The sequence below is a fragment of the Ailuropoda melanoleuca genome, chromosome 4 (assembly GCF_002007445.2).
Source record: "Ailuropoda melanoleuca isolate Jingjing chromosome 4, ASM200744v2, whole genome shotgun sequence".
Lineage (NCBI taxonomy): Eukaryota > Metazoa > Chordata > Mammalia > Carnivora > Ursidae > Ailuropoda > Ailuropoda melanoleuca.
This window is the reverse complement of record NC_048221.1, coordinates 123,138,505-123,152,934: the sequence shown is the minus strand read 5'-3', so window position 1 is coordinate 123,152,934 and position 14,430 is coordinate 123,138,505. Positions and strand designations below refer to the sequence as shown.

Below are 14,430 nucleotides of genomic sequence, written 5' to 3'. Positions count from 1 at the left end.
TGTCCTGTCAGTTCAAAGTGACCCCCACTTTTCTCGTTATTCTGTTCCTCGGCCTACTTCACCCTCCCTTCTTTATCTGCTGTCTCCTCAACCCCTTGCCACTTGCCACCTTCCGACATAGGAGCTAGAGGAGGTTTACTGAGATGGTGACGGTTAATCGAGCTCTACTCACATTTTCATTTTCGAAGAAATACTTCTCATTGCCACCAGATCCCTGCCAAGCTACCTGTAACGGAGGGAGGAGACATAAAGAACAATGTAGGACAAGTATCCAAGGCAACACTGAAAGAAGGACAGGGTAAGAGGCAGAGAGATCGAGTTCAGGAAGGTCTTGATGTTGCACGAAAGAGGTGCTGTGTCAGATTCTGCCCTAGGTTTCTAGATTTCTGAGAGATGGTATAAAAACAGTCCAACAGTAGACTGTTCCCATTCCAGGACTCTAAAACCTCCTGGGTCTCACTCCCAGGTCCACTGGGTCCCCAACACCAGCACGTTAGAGCTTTCTTCAGAGATCTTCCCCTTAGGGACCCTGGCTCCCCTGAAGTAGCAACCCGAGACGCTCCATTCCCGCCCTTCCATCTGTGGCTCCTACCTCACTTAGGCGATTAGTGTTCAGGTCCCCCAGCAGCAGCGTGTCTGACGTGTGCGCCACCAGGTAGCGTTCCTGTCCCAGGATTTTCACCTCTTCCACCTCATAGCCATAGTGTGACTTGAGTACCACTCGGGTCCCCGATGACAGGTTCTTCACAATCACCTCGGAAGGTACAAGTCTGAGCTCCCTTAGGGTTCTCCCAACCCCAAAGAGGGGTGAACATGCTGTGACCCCTGCCCACCTCCACACTGTTAAACAAAACCATATCTTGTTTCCTCACCTAGCCTAGGCTATTGTTGGTAAAAATGACACCTCACATTCACGTAGCGCTTTACTACTTATGAAGTGCTGTCAAAAATTATCTCTTTCGATGCTCACAATACATAGTTCACTCTCTCTACATTCCTGTACCTCTTGTGAAAATCTCTGGGATGACTTTAACCATGGTGTACTATACTGTCGTTTCATATACCTGTCTCCTTTGCTAGAATGATCTTCTTGATTAAGGGACAATACAATAAAGATAATTATTTTGTATTCTCAATACTTAACAGTGCTCACGCATAAAGAATGGATAGAAAATGAAAGAATGGGAGCCCCTGGCTGGCTCAGTCAGAGGAGCATGCAACTCTTGATCTCAGCTGTGGGTTTGAACCCCATGTTGGGTGTAGAGATTACTTAAAAGTACCATCTTAAAAAAAAAAAAGAGGGGGCCCCCCAGGTGGCTCAGTTGATTAAGCATCTGCCTTTGGTTCAGGTCATGATCTTGAGGTCTTGGGATCGAGCCCCACTGAGCCCCACGTCTGAGTCCATCGGGCTCCCTGCTCAGCGGAGAGCCTGCTGCTCCCTCTGCCTTTGCCCCTTCCCCCACTCCTGTACACTCACTCTCTCTCTCAAATAAGTAAACAAAATCTTTAAAAAAGAACGAAAGGACCAATGAATAATAAACGGAAGGCAAAGAGGACAGAGGTAGAGATAAAAGTGGGCTCATGAACTAAGAAATTACCTTGCAATGTCATACACAGTGAATTCAGAGGCCCTAAGGCAGCATCATTCACTCGCGTAATCCTAAACTCCCCAGCTGACAGCATACGGGTAGTAAAGTATTTTCCGTTTTGTTTTGTTTTGTTTTGAATAGAGGGATGGAGGTATGGGTTGGGGCAGAGGGAAAGGGAGAGAAAGAATCTTAAGCAGACTCCATGCCCAGCATGGAGCCCGATGTGGGCTTGATCTCACAAGCCTGAGGTCATGACCTGAGCTGACATCAAGAGTCCAATGCCTAACTGACTGAGCCACCCAGGCACCCCAGGTAGTAAAGCTTTAAACCAGAAAGATATAAGTGGCAAATGTCTGTACCCCTTAAGTCTGGTGCTTCAATCTTTTCTTACAATAAGCTGGAAGTGCCAGAGCAGGAAAGTTGCCAAAGAGTTGCCCAGCACATTCTGTTCTCCAGAACAGCTCTGCCAGGGGTTAAATTTGACACTGTGGCTGGGTCCAGAAGGCAGGAAAGCAACACAAGGATGAATGAGCACTGACAAGATCTTGGTGCAGCAGGCTATCAGCTGCTTACCTGGCTAGGTCCCACATACGTCAACTCAAACTTATTCTTATAAATGCTCCTCCGGAGGCAGCAGTCAAACTGTTCCACTCCACCACAGAGTGTGCCCTAGAAGGGAAAGCGACGGCATAAAAGATAACAGGCATGGGGAGGATATCTAGAGACACCCTCAAAACCTAGGTTCTAGAATCTAGAGAAGAGTTGGCAGTAAAAGGGCTGGCAGTTTTTGGAAGTACCAGATGGAAAGAGGTGGCAATCACAGGACTCATGGATGGTGATGGGATGAAAGGGAGAAATCAGCCCTGCCTACAGAATTCTTTGTCTCTTTTGGCTTCCAATAAAGTGCGAATTTCTCTTTCCTGCCTTTAATGTCATACTTTTAGGTTGGAGTCAAAAGGGAAGAGGAGGTTCTCTAGTTTCAGGAGAGAGTGCTTTAGGATAAGGCCAGATTTGTCCTAGTTTGGCGAAAGTCACCCATGCAGAAAGAGGTTACTAGTGAAACACACCGCACAGAGTCGTGAGCCATCCCGTTTCCAGGCCAAGGCAGTGACGGTGTATAAGTTGGCAATCTCCTTGGGCTTTGCCTCTTCCCAGATGCTTCTTCGAGGGCTCCAATTGAGCACCCGAAGTCTGAAATTAAGTAGATGGCTTTTAGAAGAGATGGAGGCTGAGCAAAAGAGTGGAAACGGGTGGGTAACTGAAGGCAATGAGTCTTGCTGTAAGAGAGATGAAAGGAAGTCAAAGAGAACACATGAGCTAGGGAATCTCATAGGAGAGGACAAAAAGGTTCAAAGGGAGAAACTTGGGAAAATTAAGCCAAAAGTAAAATGGGGTGAGAGGGTTAGAAGTAGAGAAAACAAAAGGAGATCACGGCTGGTGAGAAAAATGAGCTGTTAGCCACAGAGAAATAAGGAAAAAGAAAAGAGAAATGGTAGGAAACAGAGAAAAAGGAAGGAAGAGACCCACATGAGACTGAAGGACAGGGCTGACAAAGCGGACGTGTGGGGACCCAGGCCCTAGCTGTTTATTTACTGTTCCATCATCCCTCCCTCCCTCCATTCATTCGTAAGCCAAACGTTTAAGCATATATTGTGTACTAGACGCTAATTTAGGCACTGGAGATTTTTTAAAAAATGAATAGGCCCCTTTCTCAAGGGCATTTCAATTTAGCCAGATAGCTATAAACACCAAAGTGTAATATAATGTGATAAACACTAAGCCAGTGGTCTGAAAAGAAGCAATGGTAATACAGAGAGAGTGGAGATGAATTGCACTGTGGAGTCCCAAAGAGAGGCACAGAGACACAAAATCCTGGTGCACTCTGGAACTGCCAGAGTGCCAACAGATGGTGGCAGCAGGGAAAGGGCAGTGTGTGAATTAAAACCCGAGGATCTCTTTTAACATACACTTGATGCTCACCCAGTCTCCCACTCTGGTGGAGAATAACTGGGCTAGAGCAGAGCGCACACAGGGAAAGTGGGCAGAAGATGCACGTGGAAAGGGACCCACCTGTCATAACTTCCCAACACAACAGACTGGCCCCCAGGACTTGCGGCAGCTGTGGTGAACTCCCGCTCCTGAGGGTCACGGCTGTAATCAAAAGTTTGTAGTACGTGGCCTTCCTTTCCATAGGCTACAATTCTCCGATCACAGCCTGCAGCCACGATGCTGTTGGTTGCCCAAGCCAAGGCATAGGGTGGGCACGGGTGGTTAACCAACTTCCCCTAAGACAGAAGTAGAGGGTTTCAATCACTCTGACTAAAAGCTCCAGCCGGGAATTTCTCCTTTCTAGCACCTGCCACAGTCACTCTGACCATCCTACTCTGTATAAATCTTCTTCCCAATATTTTCCCACCCCAACACATCCTAAACTGGAGGACATCACAAATTGTCTTTCTGTTTTATACTCTCACACACATATGTATGACATACGGACACACTTACTGACGTTGTGCTCAAGAGGAAACCTCAAAATACTTGTATGCCGGAGTTCTTTAATAAACACGTATAAGGCCCTCCCAAAGGGAGATATCCTACACATTAACCAACACTGGGTAGACGCACAGGGAGCATACGACTCTTTCTTTTTAGGGGAAATAACTTTAATTATTACAGGAGTAATTATTTTAAGTTTTAGTTATTTAAGTAATCTCTATAGCCAACGTGGGGCTCGAACTTACAACCCTGAGATCGAGTCACATGCTCCACCGATTAAGCCAGCCACGTGCCCCTATACAAGTAATTCTTAATGTAAGTTATTCAAACAATAGAGATTTATATAGAGTAAAACATGAACATTCCCTTTATCCCCCATCTTTTCCCTTTTCCCTCTTGTGAGTAAATGACTTTTTCCCTATGAATTTATACATATAAATTTACTTACATAGATGAGAATAATTTTCACTTTCCCTTACCCTCAGAATCCTTTCCATTTGGCTCTCCCTTTCCCATAAATATTAAGCTCTGTTCTCCTGAACATCAATTCTCTCTGTGGCTGCATCCGAATGCCTCTCTCTCTCTCTCCTCTAGCCGTTTCCCCCAGCACCTCAATCTTCATGTTCAACCTCCTCTAGGAGGGATCTTGGGTTTCCTTACCCCCACCCCACAGCATCCTTTAGTCATACCTGCGACTCTCCGGAGCCTTCATCATCAAAGAAATACCTAACGATGGTGCCATCTGCATGACCAGACAGAATTCCTTTCCCAGAGCAACTAAAAAAGGGGAAGAGGAGGAAACATTGTTCTGTCTCACCAAGAAATCCCCCTTCTCTGTCACACATTACCCTACCTGGGCTCCCTGCCACCAGTCCTCCCCATCTTCCATATTACAGTTTCCCAGTCCCGACATCCCCCTCGCTTCTTGCTACATTTCCAAGCTCTTGGGATACTGCTCTTCCTTACTCACTTTGTCGTCAGTGATACCACGTAAGAATCTGTCCCATAGATGGTAGATGATTTATTAGTTTTAGTGTTTGCTAAACGAACCTGAAAACGGGAAGGTGGATACAAGTCTGGTTAGGCTACTTTCAATCCCACCCAGATCCTAAGGAAAAAAAATGAAATAACAAAAAACCGGTCCTTCTGTTTTCTCCCCCAACATACAACTGGACCCTAAGGGAGACGTTTAGCCATATTTCTCTCTCCAGAACCATTATCCCCATCCACCAGTTCTCCTCTGTTTCTCTTCCTCCTTTACCTTCCCTTCAGCCAGGCCAAAGACAATGATGTGCTCTGCTGGCCACTGCAGACAAGTGACGGCACTCTGGAAGAGGGAAATCATGAAAAGGATAACCCTGTCCTGTAGCTTAGCACATTTGTAACAAACTGAACCCCCCGCCACACGCCACCACCCCGGTTGCCTATAGTGGAGGAGAGGACACAGCTGGGCTCAAGGCGGAAAGCAGACGAGGATGAGCAGCCAGGCGGCACCATCCTCTGCAGCTGGAAAGCTCAGATTCACATGTTAAAAAAACCCGCAACTCCTGGTTACATTTATAAGTAGATATATTGATACATGTTTGTTCATCCTAATCTCCCAGAGACAGGTCTGAACTTTACCGTCTGGATGAATTTGTTACAGATGACTTTCTTGTCACCCCTGCCAAATAAAAGGAGGGAAAGCATATTAAAAACACTTTCATAAATAAATTGCCACACATGATGCCGGGGAAAGGGAAGAAAGAGCAGATACCTTCCCTGCCCCCTTAGCGTTTCCCACCATTCCACAGGAGCCCTGAAAGGAGGCATAAAATGGAGCCTAGACAGCTTTGGAATAGTAACAAAAAGGCTGTATCACGGAAGGCTCCCCAGAACCTTAAAGGGCCTCATGTTGACCTTAGGCTGATTCCACTAGGGATGGGATCTCAGAACACATGGGGCAGGCAGAAGTAGGGAAGCAGCAACAGACTCTGGAAGGCCTTTGCCTTCCATGTTCCAGCCCAGACCATCATCTTCCCTACTCCCCTTTCCCCAGTAAGGCATTTCTTCCTGCCTTCCCCTTCTTTTCCAGGTCACCCCATCTGCCAGTCTCTATCCTCACCAATCTTCTCCAATCTTGTACACATAGATGATGTTGTCGGTCTGTCCTATGGCAATTTTAGTGGAATCGGGAGAAAAAGCCATGCCCTTCACCATATAGCTCTTCCTGCCATACTAAGAGTTAAAAAAAGAAAAGAAAAGAAAAAGAAGTAGTGAGTACACATGAAAAAGAAAGGAGAAGAAGAGGTGTACGTGTGACTGTAATGAGCTTGAGGGATTTATCCTGAGAAAAGAAAGGGCAGGCCATTTCCTATGCCAATGGCTGGGGAAGTTTTAGGAAGTTTCCCAGATTCGTAAGTCCCCATCAACAGGTTAAGTATACACAGAGTACTCTCTTCACCTTCATGTCAGCTGGTTTGGTGGAGAATTTATCTCTCCGCTCCCCATGCTCATCATAGAGTAACACCACTCGGTCCACTGTGCAGACGGCAAATTTGGCATTGTTCTGGGACCAAGCCATGCAGGTCACCTTTGCAGCTCCATCCTGCAGAGGCAGCAGAGGCAAAAATAAACCCAGGTGTTCGTCTAGAATGACAAAAGCGTTTCTAGTTCCTTTACTTCTAGTGTGACTTTGGTCAATTTTCCTCATCATAGTCCTTAAAACAAAGAGATGCTTGTGATGCATCCTGGTCTCCAGGGCTATAAAATCCTGGACCAGGAGAGCAAGGTGCTTTGGAAACCCATAATGCAAATACACTAAGAGGTGACATGCTGAATCAACTGTCCCAATGTGCCCCTGCAATGGCCTTGCTCCCTCGTATCCCAGGACTGCAGCTGAAATAAATTCAAGTGGTCTGATAAGGTTTTTTTAAAAATAGGTTTTCGTTTTTAGCCATTCAGTCAATATTTTTTTAATACCTTACTGAGAAAGGCACGTGGCCAGGAGCTGAGAGGGAGACAAAGAGCAAAATATTGTTCCTGTCCCAGGCTATTAAGATGGTGCAAAACCAGGAAAAATTCCATTAGAGAGGCACGTACAAAGCACAACAATAGTCTGGAGAAGTCTGACATAATTTTATGTTTAAATGATCAACTTCAAGCTTTGAAAAATGGATGCAGTTAAATGGGGAGAATTATCTGAGGTAGAAGGAATGACATGAGCAAAGGCAAGTCTGGTCAAGAAACAGCAATTTAGGGGCGCCTGGGTGGCACAGCGGTTAAGCGTCTGCCTTCAGCTCAGGGCGTGATCCCGGCGTTCTGGGATCGTCCCACATCAGGCTCCTCTGCTATGAGCCTGCTTCTTCCTCTCCCACTCCCCCTGCTTGTGTTCCCTTCTCTCGCTGGCTGTCTCTATCTCTGTCGAATAAATAAATAAAATCTTTAAAAAAAAAAAAAAGAAACAGCAATTTAATTTAGCTGACACTATCTTGCAAATAGAACAGAGGAGGTAAGGCAGGAAAAACAGTGAGGCCAGCTCAAGAAAGATCTCTGAAATTTGCCCAAGGAGTTTGGGCTTATTTGGTAGGAAAGGGAGAGACAGTGAAAGTTCCAGAATGGGGAGTAAGACAATCAGAGTTGAGACTTAGGATGAAAATGCCACCTAGTTAGTTTTTTGGGTTTCCCCCTCAAAAAAACTACACACTGGACAGATGCCCAATTTAGAAGTGATTATCTCCCAGTGAATTATTCTTTCCACGTCTGTCTGCCACCAGCCCTGGTCCTCAATGGTTCTGCACTAAGATGACGTCCCTCCTCAAAATAAAATATTTAGCTTCTGCTCCAATTGTGTGATTAATTACTTGGGCTCTAGAGCCCTGGTTTCAAACTTTGTTACTTTTCACTCCTAACCCACCTACCTCCAAAGTCAGAGTAAAAGGGGGGGGCTTTTTTTCATCAAAATCCTCAAAAAATAGCCACACCACCACCTTTACCACCCTCCAACTCTTGATTAAATTCGATTCGAAGGGCTGAGAGCTCCTCAATAACATTTGCTCATCATCTTCCTTCATCATTTTGCCAATCCTGGGCGTTCGCCCTTCTCTGTATCATGACATCTTACTCTGAAAGACTGAAGGAGGTTTTCATTCCTAATTATTCCATTAGGGTAAAATAATTTTTCAATTACAGTTTCCAGGGCAGTTTACTGAGGAGTAAACTTTTTTCTAACTTCCCCTCTATTCTCCTAATGCCACATCCTCTGTGAAGCTTTCCTGATTCCTCACAGCACTGTCGTGAGGATAAAATGAAGTAGGGAAGAGAATAATAAAAGCTAACCTTTAACAAGACGTTGCCATAGACTAGGCATTTTGATAAGTGCTTGATATGCTTTTTTTTTAAAGATTTTATTTATTTATTTGACAGAGACAGCCAGCGAGAGAGGGAACACAAGCAGGGGGAGCGGGAGAGGAAGAAGCAGACTCCCAGCAGATCAGGGAACAAGCAGGGGGAGCGGGAGAGGAAGAAGCAGGCTCCCAGCAGATCGGGGAGCCCGATGCGGGGCTTGATCCCAGAACTCCGGGATCACGCCCTGAGCCGAAGGCAGACGCTTAACGACTGCGCCACCCAGGCGCCCCTTGATATGCATTCTCCTTTTACTCATAACGCTGAGACAGATGCCATTATTATGCATATTTTACAAATGGGGAACCTGAGGTTCGAAAAGTTAAGTAATTTGCTCAAGTTTACATACATGGTTTATAAGTGGTAGAACCAAGATTTAAATCCATGTATGTTTGACTCCACAAACCAAATCCTAACTACTTAACTTACGCTGTCTTGCTACATATGAAACATTCACTTATCATTAGATACTATCATTAGCTTTGTATGAGTTTGTCCTTTGAATTTTGAATGTTCTCCTCTCTTGTCTATCAGTTTTTACACTGCTTTTCACTGTTTGCAATGGCCTTTGTGCACATTACTTCCTTTAACTCTTCCTCCAAACCCCCTCAGGTTGCTATTATTGTTACTCTCGTTTTCCAAATGGAGGAGTGGGGTGAGCGCTCAGAGAGACTGTGTGTTGAGGGCTAAAGTCAGGGGTACTGGGTCATTTATTTAAAGTAGAGCTGGCACTAGGACTTGAATGCTGGTCTCCTAGCTCCAAAACCCAGCCTTTCTTTAGCATGGTTTCTCCCCGAGTGCCCAGCCTCTTCTGAATCTAATATCTTCATCATCAGAACTAAGGTGAGGTCTTCTGCACCCTCTCTTTGGGTCTTGCACCTAAAGCGCTTGTTTACTTGGGTGCAGACTTATGTTCGTTGTTTACAAGTGCGCCGAGCACGGGGCCTCGTACACAACTGATTTAAATGAAGCCGAATGAAAGCTACCAAGGTTAGCTGTACGTCTCTACTGCACACTATCCACCGAGCAGAGTCCCATCATCGCTAGAGCCTTCAGTCTTCCGCATACAGTAGGCGCTCAACATCATGAAATTTCAGTTCCCCCACTTTTCTTGGAACGTTAAGACGGGCGGGGGAGGGAAGAGGCACGCAACTCCTCACCTGAGGGCTCAGCAGGGTCCTCAGGTGCTTCAGCTGCATGACGAACACCTGTCTCTCAGATGCCACCAGTCAGCGACAACTCCCGTGGTTACCTGGACAACCCGCCACGCAGCCGCAGCGACTGCTGCTGACGCAGATGCGACCGCTGCGCAACAGACTTCGCAAGGTCACCACGTAGCATCGCGGCGAAGCAAACAGAACGTGCGCAGGCGCATTGAGGTCTAGGGCGGGGCCCCGAGAGGACTCGAATCCGCTCCTCAACCAATCCTCTCGTTGCCTGCAAACCCAAGCTCAAGCCACGCCCACAAACCTCAGCAAACTCGAGGTCCCAAATAATCGCGGTCCTTCTCGCGCCCTGATGTGAGTAAGTGTGACTGAATGCGTTCTTTGAATCCTCACAACCCTGGAAGAAAGCAGGGCAGTTGCTTTCATACGTTTGGCAGCGGACGGAATTGAACCCAAATAGGTTATGTGATTTGCACGGGACCACAAAGCTAATAATGATGGCTAACGGAATATTCAGTATGCGTCTGCCAGGTACTGTGCAAAGGGTCGTATTGCATTATCTCATTTACTCTCAAAGCCACCTTTTGAAGGGGATGGCATTTATTAGTCCCATTTTACATACCAGGAGACTCAGGATTAGAGGGGTCACTACCCAAACTAACAGTCGGTAAAGGATGTAACTGGGATTCAACTCAGAGCTGGTGCATTTAAACAGCCTTTATATTGGTTCTGAATTCCTAGCTCCCTATCTCCACGCCATGCTTCTATACCCCGTGCCACTTCCATCTCAAGAAATGAGGTGTCCCGAGTCTGAGAGATGAGTGTTTCTGAACCAGTGGCCAGTGAGAGGTACTACTTCAGAATTGGGGAGCAGTGGATTAAAGACTGCTGCCCAGATTGGGATGCTTTTGTGGTTCAAGGCAGAGGGCAAATAGGACTTTGGCTCACCTGATAGGGTAAGGTTAAGTCTTGTGATACCTGGGCTTGAGGCTTGGTTAAATAGAAAGGATATTGACTTCTTGGATTGGGGTCCCTTTCAGAATTATTGGTCTAAATTCTTATACCTACCAGAGAGACTGAGATGCAGAAAAGGAGAGTTATTCATACACCTCCTTTGGAAAGATTCGAAGTTGAGAAGACCTATAATTCTCCAGAAAGTGTAGCATATGCTGTCCCAACAGATTCTGGGTTCTGAAGCCTTTTCCCCATAGTGGTTGCAAACGTCAATAGGTATTTCTCTCACTGGCACCGTGCTACCCCACCCCCCTTGGAATTTAAGAAAGAGTAGAGGAAACTTCTATTTTCACAGGAAACAAGTAGCCCCAGAGCCCAAAGTATGTCTTTCAACAGAGGAGTTCCAACCCCTCAGTTTTATTTCCATAATCCTCCTCTGGATATAGGGGCAGAGAGTGAATATCAACTCATTTACACTTTACAATTATTACTGACTTCGACCGAATGAACAGAGACAGAGACAGAGACAGACAGAGACAAAAGGAAAAGTGAGGGCAGGGAAGAATAGGTACGGGAATGCACAGGATAGGAGGAGCACACGGCACCGAAGGATCCATTAGTGTAGCTGCTCTTTCATTTGTCCCAAGACACTGTTCAGTCCTTTTCTGGAAATTAACTCAAGGTTGATGGAAGAGTCAGAGGAGTAAATGGTGAAGAGCTTGGGTGTCAATGTGAGTAGTGAACGTAAGAAGGTTACTGGCCCCTCTCATGTGGTATAACCTTCGTTTCCACTGCTGCAGGAGAACTTATATCCCCCCCTTCTTTTCCTTCTCTCCCTTTTCACTGAGCGAAACAAAAGGAACTAGGGCTCTAGTTTTCTACACCCATTTCTGGCCTCTCCCACCCATTCCAGGCTAGAGAATCAAAACAAACACCTTAAAATAACGAGAGTGCTCCTGTCCAGTTGGTGTTGGTGTGAGAGGCCCTTGCAGTCAGGGGAGAGACAGTGGGGGAATGTCTTCAGCATACTATACAGTATACCATACAATCAGCTCCAGTTTGTCCAAGAACCTTTATTGGAAAAATGTCCAAGGGGTGTGATCACCAGCAGCTGGAGGGGCTGCCAGGTGAGAGGGGGAGCACCTGAGGCTCCATGGAAGACATTGGAGTAGTGCAGTGCGGCATCTGCCTCTAGACCCAGACAATTCCTTTTAATTGCCGGGGGAGGGGGAGTACCCAAAGCAACACCCCTCTCTGAGACCCAGAGGCAAGATGTGGGGGCAGCTGGGGATGCCAAGAGTCCTGATGCAGGTGAAATGGGGGCCCCATTTGGGACCTAGTGGGATACAGTTGAACAAGTGACTCTCCCCTGGACCTGGGGGATGAAAGGACATACCCCATCTGATAGCCATTCCCCAGGTCCAGGGGCACAGACCCTAAGAGACCTACCTTCTGGCCCTGCTCACAGTGGAAAGAGGACGGGTACCAGGCCCGAGATTGTGGGAGTGTCATTACCCTCTAGGAGACTGTGGGATCCTTCAGTCTTGGGCAGATCACCATCTGAGGCTCTCCCTGACCCTATCCCCATCCCCAGGTTGTTAGTGCATCTGTTTTCTGCTTCTGTTTCTTCACTCATCATACATCGATGGTATTGATGGATGGTGACTTTTTCTGTAAAAGAAAATGGCTTGAGTCTCTAATTTCAGGAAGGGAATAGCCTCCTCCAACCCAAATATGCATTTTCCCTCTTTTCCTGCCCCTCTTTGGCCTTCTCCCTTTCCCTGGCTGCTCCTAGAAGCAAAATCACCATTCCCTCCCTCACTGGCCCCACATCACCTGTCTTGTCCCCACTGGCCTTCCCTGAGGACTCTGTTCCGGCCCCTTCCCCTTCTCCTTGGGGTTGTTGTTGGAGTCGTTGTCCTTGATGATATCATACTGACGGCAGAATAGCCCAATTACAGCTGAAACACAACAATACAATCTGCACCTTGATCTTGACCTCCCCACTCACAGCCTTGAAGGGCAGTGAGATACCCACACAGTTTCTAGAAAATCTGAGAAGAAAACCCTTGAATTCCTGGTGCTTATGTACGAGCACCACCCTCTTAACCTTCCTCTCCTCAAACTTCTGTTCACCCTCCTCAACTAAGCATCTCCCTGCTCCATTTCTCTCCCTGCCTTTTCTCCCGACAACCTTCACTACCTCCCACCTTCACTGAGCCCCAATCCCCCAGTCCTCGGTCTCCCATCCAGCCGCTCACTCACCGGCCCACATGAGCAACACCACCACAATGATGACCACTTCCCCCGTCTGCAGTGGCCGCTCCCCATCCAGACCCTCCACTGTGATGTCACCTGAGAAGGAGGAGATAGACTCCAGGTTATGGGGAGCGGCCACAAGAGCTCTTCCATGCAGACAGGTACAGGTAAGGATGGAGAGTCTGGGACCAGGGTTGCCCCTGGTCACCCCTCTCTAGGAAGCTGTTGGTGGACAGGTAGTTAGAGACCAAAAAACAGGAAGGCTGTGGGCGAGTACTTCCGCAGGCTGTGGTGGCTGGGAACTGAGGGTGGGTAAAAGGAAGCTTTAAAAGCCCTTCTCCCAAACGATTCATTATCAGCCTGTTTATACCCAGTCCCCCGCCAACCTTTTTCCTTCGTTTCTTGGCAGTATGATGAGTTAAATCATCCTTTTATTCATCTAAGCTAGACTGTGGCTTGTTTGAGGGAAGTAAACAAGATGCTGAAGGCCAGGTAGAAAGCCAGAGAATCCAAAGCTTTTGGGAGTGCAGAACAGCTGAGACCCTCACCTGGGCTTGAGCTGTTTGAGGGTAGCCGGTCAGAACCCTTGAGAGTTCGGAAGTGCACCCGAGGCCCTGGGGGGCTCTCTCCCCGAAGGCCGATGCTCCTGACCTGCACTGTGTAGTCGCTGTCTTCAGCCAGGCCCCAGAGGGCACAGGCCCGCGTGGTGGTGTTCACCTCCCGGATCACACGCTGCCCAGGGCCATTCTGTCGCTGCAGGGAGATGATGGGACAGGAGGGCGGTCTCACATCAGTCCCAGGACTCTTGAACATCCAAGCACTCCACGGTGTAGGATGAAAAGGGCAGCTTGAGCCGGGGAACACCTGCTCCCAGATTCCCCCACCACGGGGAAGGGAGCTTAGGGCTGCGGTGGGGGTAACTGAAGCAGTGTTCAGAGATCCAAGGACACAGGTTGAGGGAGCAGGAGGGTGATTCATACTTGCTGGGAAATGGAGTAGCCAATGACGATGTTGCCTTCTGGGACGTCCCAGGACACAGTGGCCGAGTTAGCTCTGAGGTGAGTGACTGTCACATTCACAGGAGAGGGAGGCCGGTCTGTGGGTGCCAGAGTTAACAGGTTAACAGGTTCCTTCCACGGACTAGCTCTGGTTAACCCCACTACCCCTTTACTCACCCGCTCGCACAAAGCCCAGGTCACAACTGACCAGCAGGAGGACCGTGGGGCTTAAATATGGGGAAAGGGGCATCAGCGAAGCCATGGTCCCCACCGAGTCCGCTGGGAGGCACTGGGGCGTCCGCTTGACATCCAGGCGGGGCTCCTGGAGGTGGCAGGAGTTGGGGGGGAGCGGTTCAAGGACTGCCCAGAACGCACGGGTGGCAGCAGCTCTCGCGGGCTCCCCACCGCCCACAGCAGCCCCGGAGCCCCCCTTCTCCCCCACGCCTTCCCCGCCCCCGCATCACCCGGGCGTCCCCAGTGCGCGGCTGTGCCCGGCCCACACCCACCTAAAAAAAAAAAAAAAAAAAAAAAAAAAAAAAAAAAAAAAAAAAAAAAAAAAAAAAAAAAAAAAAAAAAAAAAAAAAA

The 14,430-nt window shown here is 47.7% G+C and overlaps 2 protein-coding genes across 2 annotated transcripts in view; both read right to left on the bottom strand.

The window, feature by feature from the left end:
* Positions 1–9,820, bottom strand: part of IFT172 (intraflagellar transport 172) — a 33,173-nt gene extending 23,353 nt beyond the window's left edge. Inside the window, exons 1-12 of the mRNA XM_011234734.3 lie at positions 9,629–9,820; positions 6,529–6,672; positions 6,190–6,302; positions 5,709–5,748; positions 5,347–5,412; positions 5,056–5,135; positions 4,775–4,862; positions 3,660–3,874; positions 2,657–2,780; positions 2,163–2,258; positions 593–754; positions 173–226 (exon numbers count right to left, since the gene is read on the bottom strand). Coding sequence (XP_011233036.1) covers positions 173–226; positions 593–754; positions 2,163–2,258; positions 2,657–2,780; positions 3,660–3,874; positions 4,775–4,862; positions 5,056–5,135; positions 5,347–5,412; positions 5,709–5,748; positions 6,190–6,302; positions 6,529–6,672; positions 9,629–9,667 — 1,221 coding nt within the window. The 5' untranslated portion in view covers positions 9,668–9,820. The remainder of the gene's footprint in view (positions 1–172; positions 227–592; positions 755–2,162; positions 2,259–2,656; positions 2,781–3,659; positions 3,875–4,774; positions 4,863–5,055; positions 5,136–5,346; positions 5,413–5,708; positions 5,749–6,189; positions 6,303–6,528; positions 6,673–9,628) is intronic.
* A 2,261-nt stretch (positions 9,821–12,081) lies between these two features.
* FNDC4 (fibronectin type III domain containing 4) overlaps positions 12,082–14,430 on the bottom strand; it is a 3,759-nt gene continuing 1,410 nt past the window's right edge. The window contains exons 2-7 of the mRNA XM_034657299.1: positions 14,023–14,289; positions 13,828–13,943; positions 13,396–13,600; positions 12,854–12,943; positions 12,425–12,549; positions 12,082–12,259 (exon numbers count right to left, since the gene is read on the bottom strand). Of these exons, the coding sequence (XP_034513190.1) occupies positions 12,224–12,259; positions 12,425–12,549; positions 12,854–12,943; positions 13,396–13,600; positions 13,828–13,943; positions 14,023–14,289 (839 nt within the window). The 3' untranslated portion in view covers positions 12,082–12,223. The remainder of the gene's footprint in view (positions 12,260–12,424; positions 12,550–12,853; positions 12,944–13,395; positions 13,601–13,827; positions 13,944–14,022; positions 14,290–14,430) is intronic.